Below are 27,370 nucleotides of genomic sequence, written 5' to 3' on the forward strand. Positions count from 1 at the left end.
CGCCACTTTGCTTTGCATTTTTTTTTTTTTTTTTTTCATACGTTCCCTCACACCTGGGAGTCGCCCAGTGCAGCGTTCCTCCTCTTTTGAGAGTTTGCTGCCTTGTTGGAGAGACTTCTTTTACTCAATTTCTCACTCCCAGATTGCCGGGAAAGACTCTCAGCCATAAAAGCAGAGATGGGCACCGAAATTTGAGTCTGCATTATGGTTTTAAATTGCAAATAATTCGATTTAAAGTGTGACTTGCAACTAACCCTTGTCTCGTACGCACTTTCAAATCAGTTTGCAGGTGCGTGAAAGCTGCGATGGTCCTAGCAGTGTCTATGCCGTCTCTATAATAAGCACATACTGTAAATAAGAAGTGGACTTGGTCAGCGTGGCGTCAACCATTGGTTTGTCGACTGCTGTTTTGAAGCCTTGAGTTTGGTTTTTCGGTTGTCGCCATCTTGGATTTTTGCAACCGGAAGTGACACAACAGGGCGGAGCTAAGTACAGCTATATAACGCTAAATAAGACATTTTCAGGGGGACCAAAACATTACAATTAACTTTTAATGAAAGGAGAAGACATAAACGGACAACGCTGTGGTAGCAAACTGTCAATCACAGTAGCCCCGCCCTAAAGCATCCCCTGCTTTATGGTCTGTTTGACTCTAAATGGAGCATCATTTACTAAATGAACATCATGCTGTATTGAAGAAGACTTGAAACTAGAGATTGAGACCATAAACTCATGTTTACAATGTTTACTGAGGGAATAAATCAAGAGAGAAGTAGAGTCATTTTCTCATAGACTTCTATACAACCAGAGGAGTCGCCCCCTGATGGACAGGAGAGAGAATGCAAGTTTAAGACACTTTTACTTTTCGGACCCGGAGGTTGCCGCCTTATTAAGAGCTATATCCTTTGAATTGAAGGACTTCAATAATAGTATTGTGTCCACTACATTGAACATCACATGCACCTGGAAAACAAATCTACACAGGTTGTTTACTGCACTTATCCTAGTCGTAGTAGTTTGTAGCACTTACTATATTCGGATTAGTCTGTTGCAATTATTGTTTTCGTAGTAATTTGCCTCTGCACTATACTTTTGCTCTGGTTTATGCTTTTAGATGCTTGTTTAAGAAAGGAGATGCACTTATGACTTCTGGTGACTAGTAGTTCTCTTGAATACCTATGTTGAAGACACTTCCTGTAAGTCGCTTTGGATAAAAGCGTCTGCTAAATGACTGTAATGTAATAATGTAATGTAATGTGTCAGACGGTGCCAACTTCTTCTGCATGACTTCTTCTAACAGATGGTATTTTCAAAGTTTTGAGGCAGGTTATGAAACAGGTCAGCTTGCATTATTACTCAAATTATGCTACACTTTCACTTGCTGTATTAAACTTACTGAATTGTAGATAAGTGTTTATTTATTACAATTCTGCTCATGGGTAAATCAGATTTAAACTGCCAAACCGTGAGACCTAACTTGAACTCTTGACTTAACTCTGACTCTCTCTCTCTCTCTCTCTCTGAAGACCAGACCCAAACTTGCATTGTGTCCCTCGTGTTTAGTGCAGTGGAATAAGTCTTGGCCACCGTCCATAGTTTTGGGAACTCGAGGCCTCAGGCTTCCTAAAAGCATCTTAACGTTAAAGGCCGTCTCTGTCCAACTGACTTAAAATGAGCTGAGATTTGCCAGTTTGCCAATTCCCAATCTGGCAGAGAACCAACCCTCACTGGCTGGTTTGAGCATCTGAGAATGTGTGTGTGTGTGTGTGTGTGTGTGTGTGTGTGTGTGTGTGTGTGTGTGTGTGTGTGTGTGTGTGTGTGTGTGTGTGTGTGTGTGTGTGTGTGTGTGTATTTCAGAGCACAAATATGCTTGCGGGCATGTGTGCTGGACTCAGCGGCACTGACACGTTTCCAAGGGCTCTGGGACTGTTTAAAAAGGCATAAAGGATTTGATTTGGTTCTTTTCTTTTTTTTTTGTGGATGCTCGGCTGTGGGAAGAAAACTTTGCTCGTGTCGTCACATGTGGGGACTCAGCTCCCATCTGTGGACAGAAATGTCCCAAAAAGGAAACCATTGATTTAAGGGTTAAGATGTTTTATAATTATGACATTTTTTAAGTTAGAGTTAGAGAAAAATGCAGAGGTTGTGGTAAAGATGATAAAAAGGCTGCATTGACACCAAATCAGGCGTCGCGGCCAAAATGGCCCATTGGTTTGAATGTGGGTTAGGCGAGATTCATAGTGATTTCCAAGAATCAACTTTTGAAAAAAGACCACCCAACGTCATGCTGCGATGGCAAATAACGTAACCAGCAACCAGTCTGCAAGACGACCACAGGAAGTGGATCATCATGAATGACCAGAGTGTTACCACGATGGAGTGTAGCGTCATATTTCACTTGTAGACACTCAGTTTGGCCTTTTTGAAGGTTTAAACAGTTTCATTTTTTTCATTCTTCTCACGACTGGCTTCGGCAAGAGTTTGGTTGACAGATGGTTCATCCAATCAACTGCCAATTATCTTTTTAAAAAAGTGCCTGCACTTTTCCAAACAGTTTCCAGTGACTGCTTCGCAGCTGGTTCTGTGAAACAAACAGATTTTGCATTCCTAGGATTATTTGTGCTTTGAAAGCAAGTGGGTGAAATATGGAGGACAGATTATGAAGTAAATATAAATAAAAAAATGAATGCATTAATAAATGTATTAAAAAAAACAGGAATAAGTAAATAAATGCGTAAATGCTTAAATAAATTTAGGAATAAATAAAAGAATAATTAAATGCTGAAATAAAAACAAAAATATTTAAATGCATTAATAAATGCTGAAATAAATAAATAAAAGAATAAATAAATGCTGAAATTAATAATTAAAGTAAACGGGATATAATTAAATCTATCTCTACATTTTTGTTCACCTTCATTCATTTATTTCTGTATTTCTGTGTACGTATGTTATGAACATCATTCTTAAGCAGGATTGGTCAAATAGGGAATTCAGACAGAAGCAAACGATTCCTAATCGTCCCTGTATACAACTTCAAAAACCTAGATATGCATTTATTTATTCATATTCAAGTCATTTTTCGTCCTCCATAGTGAAATGCCCTCAGATCTAAATGTCTGAGTTCAAGCTTTAGGGTGAAAAAAAATAAACTTTAGAGATTGAAAACTACGTGATGGCTTTAGCAATAAAGGTTTAGACAGAGAAACTTAGACTGAGATGGTCACAGACAGAGAGAGAGAGAAAGATGCAAGAGAAGCTGCTCATAGACTCCATAAACTCTCTCTCTGCTTCATCTTGTGTGCCGACTGCTCTTCTCCTCCTCATCAAAAAGCCCATCTGACGTGAGCCTCTTCCTCAGACTCGGATACAAAAACGCAGAGAAGAGACTGAGGGAACCCACACACAAAAAAAACAACGCATGGATGTAGTTAAAAAGGAGAGAATCTATAAAAGGAGACTCAGAAACCCGTTGAGCTCCAGATGATTCGGCGGAGAGAAGATTCCAAGAAAGAGAGGAGATTCAGATTTCTGAGAGTCGGAGTAAGAATAGAGAGGAGAATGTACAGAAATAGGGAGGAAGGGGGGAGACGGAGAAGCGGGGTTCGGCTTGTCAAATAATTCATGTTAGCATATCGGAGAACAAGCTCATGTTTTATTGATACATGTAGATCCTGGCTACTCCCTGCCTCTTTCATCCTCGACATAGCTATACATAGCTACAAGCATCTAGCTTTTCACCCGTCTCTTTTTTTCCCCTCCACGTCTTTCTCTCAAAAGTGCACAAGTTGGTGGTTTCCCTAGTAACCGAACACCATGGCCTCAGCACTGACCTGGAGTGGTTTTCTTTTCTTTTTCTTTATGTTATGCGAGAGGAGAAGCCAAGGTTGGAGCTCTGGAGACTGTAGCTACGTGTTGAAAACAAATTGTGTCTCTAACTGAGCCCTTTTTAACAAAAACTTGGGGTTTTTAAATGAGTGCTTAAACTCTGCCATGTTTATTTCATTGTGACAGATTCGAAGGCTTCTACTTTTTCCCAATCATACAGGCCTGCTAAAAGTTAAGTTAAGTTAAACTATATGACCAATAGATCTTGGTTACCCTTGTTGATATACTTTTTGGTCTGGGGCTGTGTTAATGGTTCAACCTATCTAACTCCTTTAGTTCCAAATACATATTCTGGCCTTGGTGGGCATGTTTTTTTAGGTACAGGGATTTGATAGAATTTGGCAGCAATCTCTTGTTCCAAAAAATGCCTTAAACTTGCATTATCTCTCCTGTCCACCAGGGGGCGACTCCTCTGGTTGTATAGAAGTCTATGAGAAAATGACTCTACTTCTCTCTTGATTTATTCCCTCAGTAAACATTGTAAACATGAGTTTATGGTCTCAATCTCTAGTTTCAAGTCTTCTTCAATACAGCATGATGTTCATTTAGTAAATGATGCTCCATTTAGAGTCAAACAGACCATAAAGCAGGGTATGCTTTAGGGGCGGAGCTACACAGTGATTGACAGGTCGCTGCCACTAACAGAGTCGTATACCGCGTCTCTACGGTAACCTCCGCAGTCCAAATAAGGTCATTTATGTTCACTGGCGACTGCCAAAACATTCTCCAAACTCAAGACTTTAGAACGGCAGTTATGACGACTACGTCCACTTCTTAAATACAGTCTATGGAAGGAATACACTTTGAGTAACAGTCCTTGAGTTTCGTAGGCTTATTAGATGCCACACAGCGGTTTATGACATTATGATGGATGATGTTGCTGCTCTGGATGTCCCCATTTAGCCCGACAACCCTGGATTGTTTTCAACGTGTATGCATCTGCAGTGGCACACCCGTCGCATCAACGCAGTGGTTCCATTAAAAATGAATGAGGCTGCGTGCTATTTTCTACTACAAACAATGACATTTCTGTAGATAAAAGCAACTCTGTGGCGGCGTTTTGGGAAATGGTTTTCACAGTTTGGTCCGAATTTGTGCGCTTTTGGGTCTGAATGGGAACAAATCCCTACAGCCAGGTTCCAAAACCTTGTGGAAAGCCTTCCCTGTAGAGTTGAAGGTGTATTAGCAGCAGATTAATGCCCACCGTTTGGAAATGAGATTTACCATCATAATGATACACTTACACAGTAATTGGTGTTTTTTTGATTGCTGTTTAATTGACCATAAAGGTGTTAAAACTGTTGGCTGTTTAAAAAGGTCTTGTTAGATCCCATTGGTTGCCATGGTTACTGCCATTCATTAGGCATATACTAGAAATTGGGAAGTCGCAAAAGGTTCATAATATAAATAAAAGTATTGGATCAATTCTGTTTGTTCTTGAGCCCCCGGGCTGTAATAAGCAAACCATTAATAAAATAAAATCCCAACCTTTCTTTTTTCACCCAAAGAGAGTAACTCAAGGCTTAAACAGAAATACGTAATCAACCCAGAAAAAGCTGCACTCACTGACTTCAGATCTTTTTCATCTCTCCTCCCTATGGTGTAAATACAATAAATAAAAAATAAATCCTGGACCAGCCTGGTTGGTAAACACGTGTGTGCTCTGTGCAGCTTACTGACGTCACACTACATGATATCTGGGAAGTTGAATCAGTTCCCGCTCTTGTTGGACCTGCCAATGTACACACACACACACACACACACACACACACACACACACACAGTCTTTTTTTAAAAGTATCACGACTACTGTTTACTGGGAATAGAGACGAGTTATATCTCGAAAAAAGGGGAGCCCACAAGGGAATTCATTTTTGGCTGCGGCGCTCGACTTGACTTCACACAGAAAAGTCGACAGAACTGACTGCAGAACCTCGAGCTCTGCAGAACGTCGGTGACTCACACAAGAAGAATGAGTCGTGATCGAGGCCGCGTTGAATGAAAGCAGCTCTTATGCAAGCGGAGAAAAAAAAAAAGGAACACACAAGGAAACAGGCGTGTGGACGGATACAGACACATGTGCACACACACACACAAGCCTGGGATTCTCCCCCTTCATCTTTTTACTTCCTCCTCCTCCTCCTTTCTCCTACGTAGTATTTCTCCCCCTCTCTTACGCAATCCACCATTTAGCCACTGAATCCAATCTAAGTGTGAAAGCCACAAAGAAAAGCTAGGTGGGTGACGGAGAGTGACTGGATTGAAGAGATGTCTATGTTTAAACCTTTTGTGTGTGTGTGTGTGTGTGTGTGTGAGAGAAAATCTGTGCCTACGAGGTGACAAGGCTGTGTGTGTGTGTGTGTGTGCTGTGTGTGCTCCGGCTCTCGTGGGAGCAGTTGTGTCTTTTCTGGTGGATGAGTGTGTGTCTGCGAGGTCAATGAGGTAGCTAAAGCAACATGAGTCATCACTTAAAACACTAATGCACGCACAAAACACACACACACACACACACACACACACACACACACACACACACACACACACACACACACACACACACACACACACACACACACACACACACACACACACACACACACACACACACACGCACACACACGCACACACACGCACACACACACACAGGGTATTGGAGCAGATTTTTCTCCCGACTCGTACACTATTAGGAGGAACATGACGTGAGTCGGGTAGTGGTGCATCATCCAAAGTCAAATTCAAACCAATTTTTACGAAGCATTTCTACCACATCTCTTCGTTTCTTTTGCGAAGCAAGAGGAAAACAGTGCTCGGTGGGAGTGTTGCGGCGGTGCGATGTGTATTTGCATATTGTTGAAAAATCTAAGCTATGCAAAAGAGCCCGTTCAGAGCGAAGCGCCTGGCTTACAAAACTAGTACCAAGCTGCGAAACTAGTCGATCTAGTTCTGAAAACTAAACAAGATTCAGTGCAGATACTTTTTCTCGGCTCAAATATTTTCAGAAATACATTTTGGTTTGATGCTGGTGGACATGTAGCTTTAAGGGACTTTGGTCTGTTGTCTCAGTGAGAGGTTATTGAGTTAAATGTTGGTCCTGAATGGTACAAGAGTTGCAAAGTATTTAAGGTCATTCAGAGTTCTGAAAGTAAAAAAGATTTTTGTCTGGATGGACCATGTTGGATAAACGGCCCCGGGAGCAACTTCCACGGATTGGATGGGCCAGAAATGGTCTAAAAGGACTACAGGAGACTAACAAAAAAAAGAAAAGAGTAAAAGATTCAAAACTTAGTACATAAAAACACTAAAGTTAACTAGAACCATTAAAGCTCAAGATCAACACTTTGTAGTAACGTGAATAAGATTAAAACAGTTTTGAATTCAGCAACTACGGTGCAGTGGTGTATTTAGCAGCTCTGTCTGGCTTTGTCTCCATAGAAACGGTAGCTGAGGCTTATGGGTATTGTAGTATTTAGAGTGTTCATGTAGGTAAATAACTTTAACTAATGGGCAGAACATAAACTTCTGTTATTATTAATTCATCCAGGAGACTCCAGTGCTTCTAAGTTGAGCAACATTTAGATCAATAAAAGGAAAATGTCATCTGGTACGTTATCGTGGTAAAATAAATACCAGAGTCGTCACCTGATTCTCCCAGTTTGAGATGCTATAATCCCCAGTGTCTATATTTAGCTCTCAACCCAATCAGCAATCACATTCCTACAGAATGAACGTCATCTTATGTACACATGGGCGTGCCTTATTGTTAGGAGTTTGACCTGATAAAGTGACATAAGCCATAGAATCATCTGGTAACCATACAGAGAGTTTGAAACTTTTATGTTTGTCTTTCTTATCATACTATTTATTATTCATTCATTCATTCTAAATATAAGGGAGTCGTGTTTATAGTCTGAAAATGAATTACTTTTACATTACAAAACCACTTTTAACTGGAGGTCGAATGCAGTGAAAGAGCTAATTATAGTGCAGTTGTAGGGCTAATTACAGTGCTGCTAATTAAACTTTGCACTTGAAGGGAGACTAGTGGAAGGAAGGAAGGAAGGAAGGAAGGAAGGAAGGAAGGAAGGAAGGAAGGAAGGAGGACTTTTCTTAGGCAGAACCTTTTGTGTGCTGCAGCTGCTGAGCAAACCCTGTAAAAACAAGACTACCTCACCACAGCGAGAATAGTAGAGGTATTACTCAGTGTGTTGCCCCGCGTGACCGGACGCTTTAAGAGGTGGAGGGAGAGGGTTTTTCGCCATTTCATGGAACATTAGGAGCTGCACTAAAGTTTGCCCTCCAAACACTGTCGGACTCTGTCTACCCACAAATGTACTGCAAGGTATGAGGAGTATGTGACCACAGTTAGCTCCACAACACTCACACAACAGCCCTATGTCACTGGATTTATCTAGTTTTATTTATAAAGCCTTCTATTTTTAGATTTTCTAAAGTGTTGGATAAGCCGCGACGCCCTTAGTTACTGTTGCTACGCCTGTCAAACATTTAGTTCTTGCGGGTTGTAAACAAGAGAAGAGTCTTCTTGTTTGTGAACCAGATTTTATCGGCTGTATTTACGCTAAACGTGAGTTCAATGAGTTTGTGGAAAACTCTGTGACCGGCGAATCTTGTAAAATGGATCCTAAAATATATATACTTGGTGGCTTCAATCAGTCAGTTCACGATCCACAGAGAAGTCATGGAAATAAGAAACAAACAGGCTGTTTAAATGACATACTGGTTGGTATTTTCAAACTGCAGAAAAGAAGAGAAATTGGTGTCTAGACTGGGGAGGGTTAGCCAGTTGAGGGCCGATTCATTCAATCACACAATACAGCAGTGGTCGTTGCAGAAACATCTGGCGGAGAGCTCACTCTGAGAGAACATTTCTAGTTTGTTTTTTTAAAAAAGGCTAAAAAAAACAGGCCTGTCGTGCCAAGAGCTATGATTGGACAATCCCTGTTTCTGAGGAGGGGTTTAACCACAAATCAGATCAATAATGTGTCAGCGGATACTCCAAAAATCAATAACCTGAATTAGCATTGGAGACAAAAAAAAAAAAAGTTACAAAAAAAATAGATCCCTGTAAAAGGAGAATCTGTACTGAGCTAGTTTTACTCTGCAAGTTTCTGGTTGGCTGAGTCTACTGAGCCTGGCAGGACGGCCACACACACACACACGCGCACGCACACCTTTCATCTATTGATCACAGAGATGTAGCCAATTTACTTGAGTTGGGAAAACTTGTTTATCTGCCTGAAGCAGCATAAGGAAGTATGTGGAAAGGATGTCAGCGCATCATGGGTCACCCTGGAGTTTTTCAAATACACACACACACACACTGTCCATGAACTGCAATCTGCCTGTACACTAATCATCTTTATGTTCGCCTCACCAGCAGGAAGCACGTGTTTGATGACTTTGCGTCTCTGTGTGTGTTCAAGCTCTTCAGATCATCACGAGTGACCCCTATTAGACACACACACACACACACACACACACACACACACACACACACACACACACACACACACACACACACACACACACACACACACACACACACACACACACACACACACACACACACACACACACACACACACACACACATCCTCCCGTGTCCCTGCTCCCTTTGCCACAGCGCTTGAGTCAGCAGATCTCTACACCATCTTTTCTCTGTCTTGCCTTTTTATAATTTATCTTTTCCTTTCCTTCCTTCTCCTGTCGTGTCAAAAAATCTGTCTTTCATATTATATCTCACACACCCTTATCTCTGCGTCCTCGCTCCTCATCTGCCCCCCCAGAGGAGGAGGCGTAGTGATGAGAGTGCTTTCGCTGACGTCACTGAAACAAATGGGCCGTTGGCTATCCGGGGACACGGTTGGCGAGGCGAGGTGGGGTTTTTAGGGGAGGTTTGAGACTCACAACGCAACTTTACACTGCCGTAAAAACAACACACACACACACACACACACACACACACTGTTACCTTCCATTCTTTCTGTAAACACACACACACACACACAGAGAAAAAGAGAAAGCGGTGTGTCCTGCTACCATCAGCACTTTCCTGCTGTCCTCGCCAGACCGTCCCCGTCTCCTCTCATGTCCTTAATGACTCTCACACTCTGTCTCCCTTTCTCTCCCCCCCCCCCATCGTCTCCTTCCTACCACCTTTCCCTCCCTCTTTTAATGTACTCCATCCGACACCTGCATTCAGTTTTGATGTACAGACTCACAGCTCTCCATCCTGATTCCCGATGCACTTAGGTGCAATCAATCAGACCGTAATTCTCCCCGCTGACACTTATTTCCCGTCCTGAGGAATAAAGTATGATTGGTAGTATTTCTGAGGTCTTGACGTCCTTGAAAACAAACTCCCCAAAAAGCGTTGTGTTATACTGTACCTCTGGCAAATCTTTGCGCTGTGACATTCCTCGAAGTCACAGAGGGGGAAAACTATGAGGGCTATTAAAGAAAGGCTATTCATCATAAAATAAAATAAAATAAAATAGCAATGTTTAAGCCTGACAGGTTGGGGTTGCAGGCGTTTGATTTTTTTTTTTTTCAGCTGCGGTCAATAGGCAAAAGCATTTATTCTTTGGAATAAAGAATTCTGTAGAAAACTATTGCTCGGCCTGTGGTGTTGCTGCTCACAGCTTTTCTGGAGAACCGAACAAACGAACAACTACACGCACGACAATGTGCTTCCTTTGGTCCTCAGCAATACAACTGCCATGACAAAGCCGACTCGCATACAGGTTTCAGCAACTAACAGGAAGAAACATCACTGAAAAACACTTTATTTGTAGGAAAAAAAAAAGAAGAAAAAAAACAGGTGCAAGGTAGGCAACCTGGGCCTGGGACCCCCAATTGAAAGGGCCCCTTCTAACTACAGCTTATTATGATGTTTAGATATGAAAAATATTGAATCATACCACTATTCCACCTCATGGAACCCCAGATTAACTTAACAAAAGGCCTCTACAGCAGCTTAAGTTAGAGTACAGTGTGCTTGATCGTGACTTAAAGTAAACATTTGAATGTCGGCCTTTTACTCTGCAGTATTTATAGTTTCTCTTCAGTGAGAAAGTTCGGGGTACTTCTTCTATAAATATGCACCAAAACACATTCAGATTTGAGTCCCAAAATACAACAATTCAAATATAATGCTTTATTATTCATTAAACTATCCAGCTTTATATTAGAATTGGCGCTCCAGACGTTAAGTAAATGTATTGCTCTTCACTTCATTTGAAAGAAGCACTTTTGGTACTTTGTTTTACGATTAATAGATATACGATTACATTCACTATAAATGGAATTTGGAGTACATCTGTGAGTCAGTCAGTGTCCGACGCCATTTGCCTCCGCACGTAGGTGTCAATATTGCGTTTAGTTGTCGGATTCTGGTCGGAGCTGGCCGATGCTACGCTACGATTGGCCAGTCTGAGTTTGAGGGCGGGACTTAGCGAAGGGTCAGTTTCTGATAGAACTCTGAAGAATTTATGCCCATTTCTTCCTCCTACTCAAACACAAAGTTATTGTCCAATCATCCGCTACAACTTCCCTCCATTCTTGTAATTCTGCAAATAAATTAACTTTCATTTTTAATCTCTCCCATCCATTGTTTGGAGTTTCCTTCATTGTTGTTTTTGGTACATATTGGCCAATCATACAAAGGCCTGGAAGCAGACGCTGATACATAACTAACTAAAACAATAGCTAGAATCTGTTTTTAGATTATTCCAAATTTAAACTTTATGCATTTGTTAATCTTTAAAGTATAGACACAATGTGTGTCGGTGTTGCTTTTGAGAGACTCTCTTAAAGTGGCTTTGTACCAGCACAAAAAGGGAAATCGTGGTCCAAGATATCGACTGACTCTTGATCGCTCAAAAGATTCAGAGTGCCACCAGGGAGCGAGCCAGGATTGCTTCTTGGCAGGGAGGAGAAAAAACAAAAATACTGGAGGTGAAGAATTGAATGCGTATCAATATCGACCTGTCAATGCTTTATTTCTCTAATCAAGACCCTAAAGCCTTTTGACAAACATGGCAGCCAGAGTAAAGACGAGATATTTAAACTTCATTCACCTCCTATTGGCTCTGAATGAAGAGTTGTCACATTGGGTTTGAAAGCATGGGCTGAATATATCACAATTAAATAGGCTGCATCCTTCATTTCTCTCTCTTCCTTTCTTTCTGTAACTTATTTCTTTCTTTAAGTCCTCCTTTCTTTCCTCAACACCTATTTTCTTTCCCTACCTCCTCCGGGCCTTATCGACTTGCCCCCCTTACATTGCAAACAAAACTCCACCAATCATTGTGTCCATACACTCACACAGAAACTATTTAGCTTTAGCTATTCTTGAAGATTAAGCTATGAGATCACACTTAAAAGGAAAACTGTATTTCTCAAAATGATGTTGCTGGTTTCTTTCCAAACACCTGAATAGTCTTTCCAATTTCCCCACATGAAATGAAGGTGGAAATAACTTAGAGTACATAGTATTATCATGTAAGTAAGCTAGTAGTTCGCTGCTTAACAGGTAATTACAACGCATAAACTATTCCTTCATCACATTTCCTCTTTTTCTTCCCTGGGACCTGGAGCATTTTGGTCTTTTTGGCCTATCTAGTATCTTATATGCTACATAGTTGTGTTGTTGTTATCTTTTTTCTTGAATACTTAAAAATTATAGTATAGTATTCAAAAAGTATTAGTAAAAAATAGTCATTTAGGGCGTCCCTAAAGGATGAATGCCTGACCTCATCCTTACCTTCTCTAACTCCTCCTTCACATCTATACCTCCTATTCTTCTCTCTTCCTTTCCTTCTATAACTTCTTCCCTCATATACATCATCCTCTCATTCCCTTCTTCCTAAATTCTTTCTCTTTCTGTCCTCCTTTAACTCCTTTCATTCTCTACTTGCTCTTCTATATGTCCTTCTTTCCTCCCTCCCTCCTACCGGTCTTCTTTCTGCTAAAAATACCTTATATATAGTATTAATTTCCATGTCCTACAAACAAGCATTCAGTTTCTTTAGCAATAAGCGTTGAGTTTATTTCTGTTGTGCTATATTCTTATCGGAATCTGAAAAGCACAGCACATTTTCCTGGGGAGACACTGCTCCAGACAAATTGAATTAATTCAGGCTTAGCAGCTCTGTAAAGGCAGGGTGACCCCCGAGAAAATAACATTTCATGCCGGAGCGTTTATCATATCAGAAGTGGGACAATTTTTAATATGTAAAGTGACACAAATCAGCTTTCGGAGTCGGCTACATGAATGCTCATTACCACGATAACATAATGGAACTCTTCGGCAGCCCTTTAAAAATCTTATTATGTGACAAACAGCGTTTTCTTTTCACATAAAAAGCCTGGAGAAAGCTTTCCTTTTCCATTCACTGTAAATGTTCTTCACTGTCAGAGCATTGAACGGCCAATGAACAAGGCCAAGCCGGAGCCAGTCAGCGTGTTGATCTGAAAAGGAATGTACAGTCTATTGACCCCAATTCTGTGGTTCTGTGCTTTCTAATTTTTTACGGCCAGATTTCTCTCAGCTCTGACTGTAACGGATGGCCCGGCCACGGGGGAGCAGGGACACCTGGCCGCCGAGCCTCCGTCAGCACCGCCGCCCTGACAGGCCTGATGAATGCAGGCTGATGAGTACACACACACACACACACACACACACACACACACACACACACGCTGCTCTGCCGAACCATGTGCGGCTGCAGCAGAAACGCAGCGCCGTAACGTGCTGAAGGCATAGTGGTGTAACGGAGCGTAGTTAATCTGCAATCCGAAACCGGATTAATTACACAGTTTAACCATCACAGTGTGAAAAAAAAGTGCTTTTTTTAGCATTATCGGACAATTTTCTGTAAGAATATGCTACAAGGAGATCGACATTTATGATTTCTAGTCCATGTTACATTGTGAGTAACAAATCTGCATTGAAATCGGCAGGAGGAGAGCTAGTAACGTTAGCAGCACCGCTAACGGCTAGCGTAAGGAGGTTCCATTCAGTTACATCATGCTGCGTTCAGGCTCTGTTCGGCTAGAAACGTCATCATAACGTGTTCAAATGTAATCTTGTAAAATATTTTTGGGGCTTAGAAACTTCAGTTGTTTGAAGGAGATGTTTTCACAACAATATAAATAGATATGAGAGGAAATGATTAGCCGTTTTACTTCCCAACACTAGCTCTAAGCAGCTTATAATACATCATTAAAACTACTAATCAGAAGACGGTTTAGAAAGTAAACAGACAACATTTAGAATATTTGATGTTTGCACTTCAGAGCGGTTGAAATTATTTGTTGGTACGGTGGTGAAAACACTAGTCTGGAGCCTTGAAAACCAGCTGCTATAACAAAACAGAAAAAGTTAAAAAATAGATATTTTTTATTACTTTAACAATGGATAGGAGACAATAAAATAATAGGAAGGCAATAATATAAAGCTATATTAATATAACTTAGTTACTGTTTACTAGAATTAGAATAATAGAGTTCTCCCACAGTGGTTGTGATCTCTGCAAACCCTCCTTATGTTCTGCAGACATTAGGGATTAACACAGTGTCGCAATGTTTGTTGCCGAGACGTTAACATCAAATGGGTTCAATATGAAAGTGACAGCCCCGAGATGAATCCACCCACAGCTTGGGAATACCTCTGAACCACTTCCTGCTGCTCTGCAGTGACCTACTTATGATTCGCTTCGTCAAAAGAAACATTGCGTGAATCCACATCTTGAGCAAACATTTAGCGCCGAGTCATCTGATGACCTGATGTCCGGCTGAAGAGTGTGCAAAGTCTTGGCTTATGCCGGTCAGTTATGCACCTCTACCGCCAACATAAATGTTATTTTTGAACACATTGACTCATTCTCTACACACCTAAAAGACTATTTTAGCAGCAGTGAAATCAGCGAGGCTGCTGTTTGGGTGTCAGTGAGTTCAGAAGCTGGTTTTCGTGCAGCGACACACAATGATCTCACACACGCATTTTCCTCTTTTTTCAGAGGAAGTTTAGATTGATCTAATAAACAAGGAACCAACAGCAGGAAGCATTGAGTAATGTCGACACAGCCGATCTCATCTAAACAAGGAAGCAACGCTTCCCTATTTCAATGGAAACTGAATGGAATGTGGTGCAGGGTGTGTCCGTGTGTGTGTCTGTGTGTGTGTGTACAAGAAGGTAGAGCATAGTAGCCTTTGCTTTCAAGATGTGTATTAAATATGTATGGTGTGCACATGAGCAGAATCACCCACTTTTGGTTACAGGGGCCAGAAAAGCTTAGTTCTACAAAGACATTTATCAAATATGGATACAGTCTGCAGAATATGAAAAGCTTTTTTTTAAGGAATATTGACATTTTGGAAAAGAGCTTTATACACTTTCTTTTGGCAAGAGTTAAGGGGGAATGTCCAAGCCTTTCAGGTATCTGTACAGTTAATATGAAGCTTAGCTTAGCGCAAAGACAGGAAACAGTTGGAAACAGCTAGCATGTCTCTGTTTAAAGGTAAAACACACCTGCCCAAAAAGCTATATATAACTTATTAAAACATGTTATATCTTGTTTGTGTAGCTCGTTCAAAACTGAAATTGAACAATACTTTATGCTAAGCTGAGCTAACTGGCATTAGCTTCATATTTACAGATTTTCTCCTTAAAAACTACCAATAAATCTCAGAAAATGTTGAACTATTTCGTTAAGTTACTAGAAATGAGAAAATGAAAATAAATGTGGCACTGAATAGATAACAAAAATGTATAACTGGCTAGCCAAAAAAAGTAATACGAACCTGCATAACAGTAGGTATACTACTGCACATACATTTTATGTTGTGATCAATGAAAATATGTCACAACAAAGCAACACGCTTTGCTGCTGTTTTCATAAAATATACATTAAACAATATACCAGTGTAGTAAGGTCCAAAGGGCAGCAGTCCATCTGAATATCAAAGCGTGTTCTATCAATTGTGTTTTTAAAGGGATTGCGCTTTGAATTATTAACAGTCTGCACTCCAGAGGATTAATGTAAATGCAAACTACAATAGTTTGTTTGAAGAACAAAACACTCTATTTCTATTTTGTTAGAAATTAATAAAACTACAACTCTGGCTCTAGAATGAATCTCTCCTCTCCCTTTCAGAAGCGGCAGTGCAGTGTTGCATATAAATTGAGACATTTTATTCAATTGGGGTTCAAATCAGATCTCTTCAAGCAGAAATCAAGTTCTCCCAAACATGGCAGGGATTTTAATTCCAAATTATTGTTTCTGAAAGTATGCAAATCCATGGAGCGACTGTGTTATTCTTCCAGCTTTCAACCATGTTTTTTTGTTATTAAAGTTCATTCATTTGATTATTCATTTGCTTTTATCCTCGTCCGCCATCTCGCTTCCAGCTCACACTGAGCTAATTCATTTTCTCTGCACTCCACGGCTATTTTTTATTATTCACTCCAGGCGTCCAATGTTTACGCTCAGTCGCTGCACACGCCATTTGTGTCCAAATAAATGATCCAAATGAGCATGTATGTTTGTATTTATGAATGTGTGGTCTTAATTAATACAATAGAAACACAATTGAGTGTGGTGTTTTTGTTTGTGTTTTTTGAGCCTCTTACCTCGTTGCCGTACATCATGAGGTGGTGGGTGGTGATCAGGGCTTTGAAGACCACCACCCAGCTGGAGTTGGCCGTGCGCTCAAACAGCGTGTCCGCCAGCTGGGGAATGCTCACGTTCATCTCATTGGTGCAGTGGATCAGATCTGAGAAAGAGATTAAAAAAAGAAGACGCACAGAGTTACACAACAGCCCTCATTCATATGTAAAAGACAAAAAAAAAGTACCAAGGACAGACGAACATGACCCACGCAGAATTCTTAAGTGATTAAGTGTGAAGGAGAGGTGCTAGCTGCTGAACTTTATCCAACCTCCCTTTCCTCCTCTCCTGACTTTCACTCAGCTTCACCATCTCCCCCTTTTCTGTTCTCTCAAATATGTTGATGTTCAGGTGTCATTCGTCTACTGAACATGGGGGAATTTACGGGCGCGATGATGTTAAAGTGGCCCTATTATGCTGTTCCACCTTTCCCCCTCTCCTTTAGTGTGTTATATATATTTTTGTACATGTAAAAGGTCCTTAGAGTGTAAAACCTGAAGTTCACGCCTAAAAGGAGTTACCCTCCCCCTCAGAAGCTCCTGAGCTCCTGAAACGGCTCCATTGAATTCTCTTCTTCACTTCTGTAACTTTATGAGGTCACAATGTAACTTTATGAGGTCACAATGTTCCAGAAGTAACGTAAAACTCCTTCCAGCTATGGCCCTCAAACAACAAAAGAGAGACGGAGCTGGATCTCCAGAGGAAGAGAGTTTTGAAATGTGAAACGTTGACCAATCACAACAGAGCGGGCTAGCTGACCAATCAGAGCAGACTTTGCTTTCTGAAGGGAGGAGCAAGCGCTACAACGGAGCGTTTCAGAGAGAGGGTGAGAAGAGGTGCTGCAGGACAGAATGATGAGAAAAACAAGGTGGATTATGAACATTAACACATGTAAACATGTTGTAACTGTAACTTGAGTTAAAATATGCACCCGGAAAATAGCATAATACCACCTGTTTAAGTTACACAACTCGCAGCCACAGAAACTAGAGATAAGGAAGGCTCGCTGAGACGCCATCATGTTGTGACGAAAACAAGTAAACAAGTGCAAAGCTTTCAGAGTTTTCTTAACTGTCACAGCGGTAGTCAACTTCTTCGTAGGGGTCCTCAGCATCTATTTGGTTTGCTTTCAAACATTTTATATTGAATGGCGTTTGATGCTGAATGAGTTGTTAAATTTTCATAAACTCATCGGCAACAATTTTCATAATGAATAAATAAGCAAAAGAACGACTTTAAACAAAAATGGTTAAACAAATTCAAGGATTTCAGCTTCTGGATGTGAATATATTCTGGTTCTCAGACGCCCCCTTCTCTACCTCTGAGTAATGTAATATATATAAAAATCCCATCAGGGATTCCTTGCATCTACAACTCTGTAATAGTATCTGCTAAAAGATCATATTTTTCAAGTTTTTTAAGTATATTAAAGCATCATATTAGTGCTAATAATGTTTTATGCTGCTTTGATTTGAATTAATATGTGGAATAAGGAAGAAACAAAGCATAAGCATTTGACTAAAAGATAACTGGGTGTTTTTAAGAAGACCTGGGAGACGCTTTTAAAAAATACAATGATTTGAGAAAAAATATATACAAACTTTTTCCTGATTTGCATGTTCAGAAAACCCTTGAAATACAGAAGTTTGGTCTCAAGATCTTATCGAGCTATGGATGCATTAAAACCTCTCTAATTGACTACAAGACGAGTTTATTTCTAAAAGGTGCTCGATACGATCTGACCGGATACTAACCGGCTCGGCAACACCTCCCTGCTCTCTCCACTTTAGTTGAGATTGATTTGAGCGGATTCTTGTTCGGCCCCACAGGCTTATAATAAAGATCTAGTGTCTTCACTCACAACAGGTGACACACAGGCATCAATACGAACACACACACGGGGGCTTAAATCCTTCACACCAGATATCGGTTCTCGTAGTTTCACTTCCCTCGGCGTTCTCCGTCCCTTTCATTCCTTCGCCTTTACTCCCCCCCCCCCCCCCCCACTCTCCATCCATCCACCACACACTACATCCTTTTGTTCCTCACCGCAGGACGTTATGAGCTGCGGGGTTCTCGCGCACCTGGTAACTACGGAAACGGCTTCTCATCAGACTACTGGAGGATTGTAGCAGGGCGAGTCCCGTTCGGGAGGCTTCATCATCACAATCGGGGCGCATGTGCGTGTACAAATGTTTGTGCAAGCTCAATAAATAACGCACACCCATCTTTGCTCTCAATTTGCTTCCTCGAGCACTTCCCCACACATGCAGTCATAAAAACACAGCAGACTTACAGTCCAGCGTTATTCTCACACACACAAACACACACGCCATGTGTTGGGCTATTTAGTCGATACAAATGAGTGTCATGTACAAGGTGCATTACAGCACAATGCATCCATTTAGCTGCGTTTAGTGGTGTGAGCGACAGAGTGGCAGGATTTCATGGCTTTTGGGAAACGTTCCAGATATATGAATTAATCAGAATGTTGAATGAGTTTCAATAACAGCCTTGCTCTGACTGTTGCCCTCACGAGAGTTGCTCCAACACCATTTTTTCCAAGACTTAAGAATTGCTCTGATTAAAAAAACATTCTTGGCATAAGCAGTTTGAATCATAAATAATCATAGGCTGCATAAAATATGTCAAATTTCCATCTCTAATTTGACCAGATTACATTTGAAAACAATACCTATTTTTACTGAATAGAGCTTGAACGCATCATACTATAACTCCATGCAACCGCTGTTAAGGTTAGCTGTTAGTTTTTAGCCAGACCACAGGCTGCAACCAGCTAACAGCTAACTAGCTCTCCTCCTGCCAATTTCAACACACATTTGTTGTTCACACTGTAGCGTTATCAGAAAAAAACAGGGTGCACAAGAGTTTAACCACAGGTGTGTTGAACAAGTTTGTACATGAGCAGTAGCATATTTCAGCCATGTTTTTGTCACGCAACATGCGTCATTTAGTAATGGCACTACAGTGGTTATTTTAACCTGAACATCTGTTGTTTTACCTAAGTAGTTTTGTTGCCAAAACCTAACCAAGTATTTCAAGATCTTTTCCTGGAGGTTCCTGTGAATGCAGAACTATATTTTGAAAAGCATGTATGCATTTAAAGAGCAGAAATTGTCACGTGCGACTGGACTTTCATAGGAAATCGCTCTATAAATGAGGAGCAACTTTTTCGTACAAACCATTTAATTACGACACATTGATGAGTGACACTTTCTGCCGTCGTTTCTTTGTGTCATCGATGAGCTGATAAATGATGTAAGCGTTACATACTCGCAGATACCCGATCCATTTGAAGCTACATCAGAGATGTCTCTATACTGGTTTCGGTAGCACAACACCTCTAATCCTCACCTTGTCTTTCTGTCTCTCTTCGACTCTTCCCTCCTCCCTTCTGCCTCCCTGCCTGATACCACCAATGCTGATTAGATACAATTTACATCTCTGACCTGGAAACAGGTTTTAAGAGCGACTGGTTGCTTTGTTTTCATCTCTTTATTATTTCTGCGGCTACCTCGTCCGTCCGCCTGTCCATCTCGCCTTCCTTTTTTTAAACAGAGCTCATGTTTTTTCATTAGGTTCTGGAAGTGGAGAGAGAGAGAGAGAGAGAGAGAGAGAGAGAGAGAGAGAGAGAGAGAGAGAGAGAGAGAGAGAGAGAGAGAGAGAGAGAGAGAGAGAGAGAGAGAGAGAGAGAGAGAGAGAGGACTGATTGGGTCTGTTGGGACGCTCGTGCATGAGTGTGTGTGTGCGCGAGTGATATTGTAAAGAGGGTACATGTGCTGACTTAATCAGGCGGAGTGGAAAGCATTAGATGCCACTGATCCCAGACCAGGGGGAGAAGAAAAAAAAAACGGGGAAGGCGAGGCGATTGAAGCAAACATATGGCACAGACTGTAAAAAAAAAAAAAAAGAGAGGGTAGGGGGTGAGGAGAGAGAAATGACGGAGGAGACGGGGGAGGATAGAAAAAGCACCGGACGAGTAAGAATAGAAGGGAAAGGAGAAAGAGATAAAAAAAAAAGATAATGAGACATGAGTGTCTCTTCATCTGGACAATTTGCAGGAATCCACACACGGCTCGACAAGCGTCCTCGTCTCGCTTCATCTCTCCTCTCTTTCTATCATGGTGCAAAGCAGAAACCAGGATGTGTGTGTGTGTGTGTGTGTGTGTGTTTTACTTCCCCCAAGCAAATTATTCTGACCACAAATGGGAAGAAAATACACAACATTCAGTCCTCAACGATCCTCAACTACAAGGCTCTGACACACTACAAGATAGTTAAACTACAGAGGGCTGTGAGGATAAAAAAAATTAACAAAATGTCAAAAGTCTGACCTCACTGCAGGGAAACATTCAAAGCCGAGTGACTGTACTGTATGGATAGAATTGGTCTTATATGTATATAATATAATACTAATTGTATTCTTTACTTATTCTCTATTAACTTAAACTTTTGTCTCCAGAGATTGGAAATAAGCAGACTGCATTACACTGAGCTGTGTGATGCTTTTAAGTCTAGGTTAGATGAATGTACAAATCCCAACATATCAGGTGTTTAAGCTGAATAAATGCTCCCAAAAAAGACTATTTATTAAGCACAATTAAGACGTTACATATCATATACTGAGCAACAGAATTATTTTTTCTCTGATTGACAGGCAATTTTTTAAAGCTCTCAAATCCTAGATTGTGAATCCTATATTTCATCTCTCATTTTCTCTGTTCTTACATACAATTAGTTTATTGTTAGCCACAGAGGTGGGTATCAAGAAACCAAAACATGGAGATGTGATTGGACTTTAAATGAATAGATAAACATTTTGGGAGAGAGTTAGACGATTAGTGCATCTTAGCACCTCTAAAGCTCACCGATTAAAATGTTTTATCTCCTTTTGTTTAATCCTTACACAAATAAAAGTGCTTCCAGTCTTAATGCTAAACTGTCAATTAATCCAAAAATCTCATATTGACAGGAGAGCTACTTATCAATGGATATTGAGCAAAAAAACCGCCAAACATTCCCTTGATCCACCGTCTCAAATGTGATGCTTTTCTGTATCATACATTATGGTAAATTGAACATTTTCGGGGACTACAACGCACTTTTCACTATTTTCAAACATATTATAGACAAAATGATGAATTGAATAATCTACAAAATGCTTAAATATATCTCCTTCCTTTATTCTGATGGCCTTCTCCTCTCTGTTACACTTAAACGTCCGTCCTCATCTGTTAATCTCTGTTGATTGTTGCTGCCTGGTACCAAAAAAATTTGCATTGTGACAACACACTCGTGGGAGGAATGGCTGCTGAGTAAATGTGATCTCATTCCCCAACAGTGACCTTCTCTGTTCCTCTCTGATCTGAGGTCCATTGTTAGTGGTCATCTGTCTGCCTCTGTGGGCTTTTGACTGAACCACAATAGACCGGAGACTTCCTGGTACTGAAGGAACCAGTGTGAGAGCTCAGGGATCTGGGATCTAATGAGGAAGGTTGGGTGCTTGGTAAACTTTGATGCAATAAACCATGAGATATCAATATTTTGTTGTCTGTGAGATAGCAAGTGGTCAGATCAAGCAGAGGAAGAAGGGCAGGAGAAGGAGGAGGAAGAGGAGGAGGAGGAGACGGAGATCACATCTGGGACAGCTGGCTACCTTCTATCTGTGCCCTCCTCTCAACTCTTCATCCACCTTTAAGTCCTTCATGTCCACGAGCTTCCACACAAACACACATCTTTCATCTCCTTCTTCACCTCGTCTGATCTGCGGGCAAACTCCAGACTCTCTTTCTATTTCCTTGTCTGTCTGGTGCATCTACCAGCGAGGAAATGTAACTTAATAACCATTAACCAACTTCTATTTTATCTTTCTGAGAGTCACTTTAAACCTCTTCCTTCTCTTTCACGTAACCAAGTTCTGCCACAATGGATCAACTGCCATAACATAAGATGACAAAAAGATAAAGAACCAATGAAATCTAGTCCAATAAGGGTACATGTACCATGGCATATCTAACATGTGAGTATTTTGTATTTATTCTAAAATCTAAACCACTAAAGTCATGATTGCTGTTGATGAGAAATATCAGTCTTTGAATATTTATTCTGCAGCAAATCTAACATATTCTCCAGTTGCATTAGGGGTGATAATAGTTAATTAACCGCCGTAAATGATTTGATTTGATTAGCAAAGATGGTATTTCACAATAATGCGCCAAGTTGATACAATGTTATTCCTGAAACGGCAGGATACAAATGATGAGACTAGTTTGTGCTATGTATGTTTGTTCATAGCATTTATGTCCACAAAATGATGTTGCATCTTGTGCAGAACTATGATGTTTAACTTTGGAATTCTGTTCATGCCATTTGTTGAATAATCCTCTGGTTAGGTTACAAAGTTGAATTTGCCTTTGGTATCCTCATCTAGGGTGCTTCAAGATAAACGTGTACAACAAAAATCAATCATTTCTGATTATATAAAAGTGAAACAAATACAATAAAATATTAAAAGTATATCTGTTGTTGTTGTTTAAACATGTTTTTATTAAAAAGAGCTGCACCGTGTTTGAAACAAATTGGATTTTATTTTTAAAAAGCTAGGTTATTAGCTGCAAAAACAAACCACTACCCTTTGTTTCAATAAAGTTTCCATAGAGGTGAAGCCTGTTCTTTTTTTTCCATTTGAATGTTTTTATCAATTTAATTATTTTGTTTTGATTAACAAGACCAAAAATCAATTGAGAAACCAGATTTAAATTCACCATTTGTAGTCAGAATGGAAAAAGCTGTTAACACAACGTTATTAACTTTTGAATTGAAAGGACTGATGGAGGACTTATTGACTTGACTTATAAGCAAACAGCTGCCACACAGCAACATTAGCATTCATATGGAGTTGGGTTTCTGTCAAATATAGGTCTGACATTCACTCTTTTTTTCTCCACCGTCTGAGGAAAATATCCGTCTCTCCAACTGCTCTATGCTCCACTAAGTTCAACAGCAAGTCACAAAAGGTATTTAGAGCTTATGCAATGTTAAAAAGACGCCTGCTGCAGCCTAAAAACAAAACAAAGAAACTAGAATTGCATCAGCCAGTCATGTTGCATGTTGCATCACTTCATAATTTGAATTCTCAGGCTGTTCTCATACAGCAATCATAGCTACAACTGTAATAATGAATTAGCTGTCATTTGTATATCTCCAACAAAATCAATTAATATGTACTCCACGTAATCACGAAGCAGGAAGTATAAAAGACCCCCACAGGGCTGGTGGGTCAAACGAAAACCCAGGAGAATATGTGAAACGAGACGTCAACGCTGATTTATTTGTCACTTCTTTTTCTAAACTCAATCTTTTTTTCGTTTCCTACAACTAAACCAGGTTGTTTCCTGTGAAGATGGCAGTATATTTTGAAAGACAGTTGTCAAGCAACGAGTGGAAAGTGATACTTGTTGATGTTCTATCGTAGGAAAACGCACAGAAACAAATTAGGAGTTACCTTTTCTTAAGATATCTGAGGATATGTTGTAATTCTTGAATAATGGCCAAGTACATTGACCTTTGACAACCAAATTGTTTGAAGAAATATGGCATTCATGAAAATGGGAAGGACATGAGGTCATAGGGTTCTTTGATCACACAATGCTGATCAGATCTTTGATGAATAAAGGTGGATGTTTGTGCCAAATTTGAAGACATTTCCTCTAAAAACATAGTAACTACGGCGACTGTTGTTGCCTGCGCGGAGGCCTAACAACCTGTCTGGTGTTAATATAGCCTTTATATCTGGCATCAGTCTGTATGGACACCTTTGTTCCATGTTACCATAAGTAGACTTTGCATTCAGTCGACACAAAGATTTGGAAAGTGGGTTCTAGACAGTTCAACAATCCTCCTGGTGGGATAAAGTCTGAGGTGGATTAACCCTTGTGACCAGACCTGCAATCAGCTTCTCAATCCTACTTTGGCATCTTTTTTTTTTTAAAACCTTTGTCTGGGCCTGACGAGACATCAGTGCTTTGCTTTGTATGCTCGACACAGCTCCGGTCCCTTCAGAGACCACCAAGGGAAGGTCAGGCTCACATAGCTGGAATTCCTAAAGAGATGGCTCCGTACCAGAGAAAATAATCCGGACAAATCTCAAAGACTTTACACGTTTAAATGAGATTCTTATGAAGGAAAGACAGTCTGTTCACAGAGTTCTGTCACAACATACTCCCAATGCAATCACTGAACTTGTGGCCTTCCTACTTTCATACAACGCCCGTTATTGCCCAACCGCATTGCCCAAAACCATTGATTTCACCACCATCAGCAGTGTAGAATATCACTGCAGTGAACATACACAATTCACACCGTCATCAAAATGGGAAAATGAATACCATTTCTGGAAGCGAAAGAATATCCGACTGCTCATAATCTTTACCCATTCTTTTGATTTATAATTGATACTTTTAAACTTTGCTCGATTTGAATATTTTTGGACAACCTATACAGCACGGGAACGACTGTTAGCCAAGCCCAACTACTCCCACAGCTTCAGTCAGGAAATATGAGGTCATATGTTCATATATATATATATATATATATATATATATATATATATATATATATATATATATATATATATATATATATATATATATATACACATACACACACTCAGAACAGACTTCATTTGTTTGACTTTCTTTCATCTGGTTACTAAACTTTCCCAGAGCTGACAAAAACACTTAATATTTGCTGAATTCCTGCAAGATTGAAGACCTTCAACGGAACTAAAAACCAATACAACTCTTTGCTGATAAAGTTTTTCTATCACCATGGAGGTCATAGGTCAACTACACGACAGACCTCTGCTTGTAGGGATTCAATGTCTGACTCAAGGACATTTCCTCCAGCTGGATGTTGGTCATCCAGCTGAAGGACGACGTCTCTCAACTGCTCGACCACCCTGCCCTCCGGGTCGCTCCGCAGGGAGTTGAGATTATCGAGGTTTAATGGCGTTGCTAACCGAGAAAGGGGAAGCGCCGCGGTAGTCGACTGACCTTCACTCAAAGTCTGAGTATCGGGGAGGATGCACTCGCCAACAGACGCCACGCAGACAAAAAGCCAGACACAGGAGTGCAGCCCCAATCTGTTAAAGATTAACGCCCGCTGTATCAGCACCTTGTCTGGCATGTACCAGTAATCTCCTTCTCTCCTCTGTCTGTTTTCATGTTGGGGACTGCAGACAGGGTTCGCCTCAAAAGAGGATTCCCCGTCCCTCCCTCCCTCTTTCTCCCCCTCTCAAATCCTTCTGATAGGAGGTAGAGAGGAAGGAGAGAGAGAGCTGTGAAGGATTGTAAGTGAATTGTAAGCCTGCTGAATTTGGGAAAACAGCATCTTTTCTTTCCGTTTTGGGCTTTTACAATCACACCCATCCCTGTCGTTTTTTTGTAAATACATATAAAAAGGGAGTTATGAATAAGAAAATCCTTTTTTGTAGTCAGGGAAAACAAAAAATGTTCCTACACGATGCAGAACATCTCTGCTCTTCTGTGATTGTATTGCTGCAAACACAATCAAAGACTCAGTGGAGGTTTTTAATCATTATCATTATGTTAACGTTGTGAGACAACTTCCATGGAACAAAACTGACAAGCAGCATTTACAAGCCACAAACAGATGATTATATCATTCTCCTTCCGTTGTTTGATAACACAAACAGAGAAATATCAATGACAACCTCGAAATTGTGTTTTCGGCCATGTTAAAAGACAAAATAAGTTATCACGGAGAGGCCGAGGTAACAGAATGAATGGATTGTTTTTCGGTTTTCCCATTAATTTGTTTTGCCACTTTAGGGCCTTTGTCTAAAAAGCTTTTTTTCTGGCAGAAAAGCGGCCGCGAGGGAAGAAAGAGGCAGCGAGTGACAAAATGTCACCAGAAGTTGGTCTACTAATGGACTTGTTCCATAGCTTTAATTCTCCCCTTGAGGTCTTAAATGAGAGTGGGTTTCCTCGGTCTCTCTCAGTGACACACACAGATATATATATATATATAGAGAGAGAGAAACAGAGATTTGGGGACAGACGAACTCTCGCGTCTCAAACTGCCATGTTTTCATGGGGGGATTCGGAAAATCTTGTCAAGTGAATAGGATGGAAGTCTCTGCGTGTACGTCTCAGCACAAATGTCTCGGGGGAACGTCTACCGGTTTCTGTCAGATAATAAATAAATAAAATAGAGAGAGTGACGCAGACAGAGACAGGCAGACAGACGTACATGCACACAGGTAGACGGAGGGAATAAAAACAAGCAGTGAACCCAGCCAAAGTCTCCGGAGAGAACACGGCTAAAAATAACCAGGCATCAGAATGGGAACGGGAGTACTGAATGTTCCCAAACACGCACACAGACAAAGCCTATTTAAAAACCACGTACTACCAGTACTCAATACACTAAATGGAAAATAAGTAAATAGTGTTACATGTTAAATTGAATTCATTCGTACTGAACTTTGAGACCTATGACCGCAGATACTACATCCTAAACTAGAAGAGTTGCACTCAGTAGAGTGAACTCTTCGCTAGGTGTGTCCGCAACAACCACTTCTGCTTTACTGTGGCTTAACCCCTCTCCCTACACACTAATGGGCTGTAAGGTGTCGTAAAACACACTTTATTCAAACTTAAAAACAAGCGGCGAGGTATGCAGGCGATTGGCTCAAAGTAGTCTTATAAGAAACCCGTTTAGCAGCAGCTGAGTGGCAGTGACGTACTCAG

General features: G+C 40.6%; 1 protein-coding gene across 4 annotated transcripts in view; it reads right to left on the reverse strand.

The window, feature by feature from the left end:
- Positions 1-27,370, reverse strand: part of si:ch211-200p22.4 (phosphatidylinositol-binding clathrin assembly protein) — a 76,743-nt gene that overhangs the window by 37,928 nt on the left and 11,445 nt on the right. For all 4 annotated transcript variants that reach the window (XM_054601908.1, XM_054601906.1, XM_054601907.1 and 1 more), the window contains one exon: positions 16,541-16,683. In XM_054601908.1, the coding sequence (XP_054457883.1) occupies positions 16,541-16,683 (143 nt within the window). The remainder of the gene's footprint in view (positions 1-16,540; positions 16,684-27,370) is intronic.

The sequence above is a fragment of the Anoplopoma fimbria genome, chromosome 7 (assembly GCF_027596085.1).
Source record: "Anoplopoma fimbria isolate UVic2021 breed Golden Eagle Sablefish chromosome 7, Afim_UVic_2022, whole genome shotgun sequence".
Lineage (NCBI taxonomy): Eukaryota > Metazoa > Chordata > Actinopteri > Perciformes > Anoplopomatidae > Anoplopoma > Anoplopoma fimbria.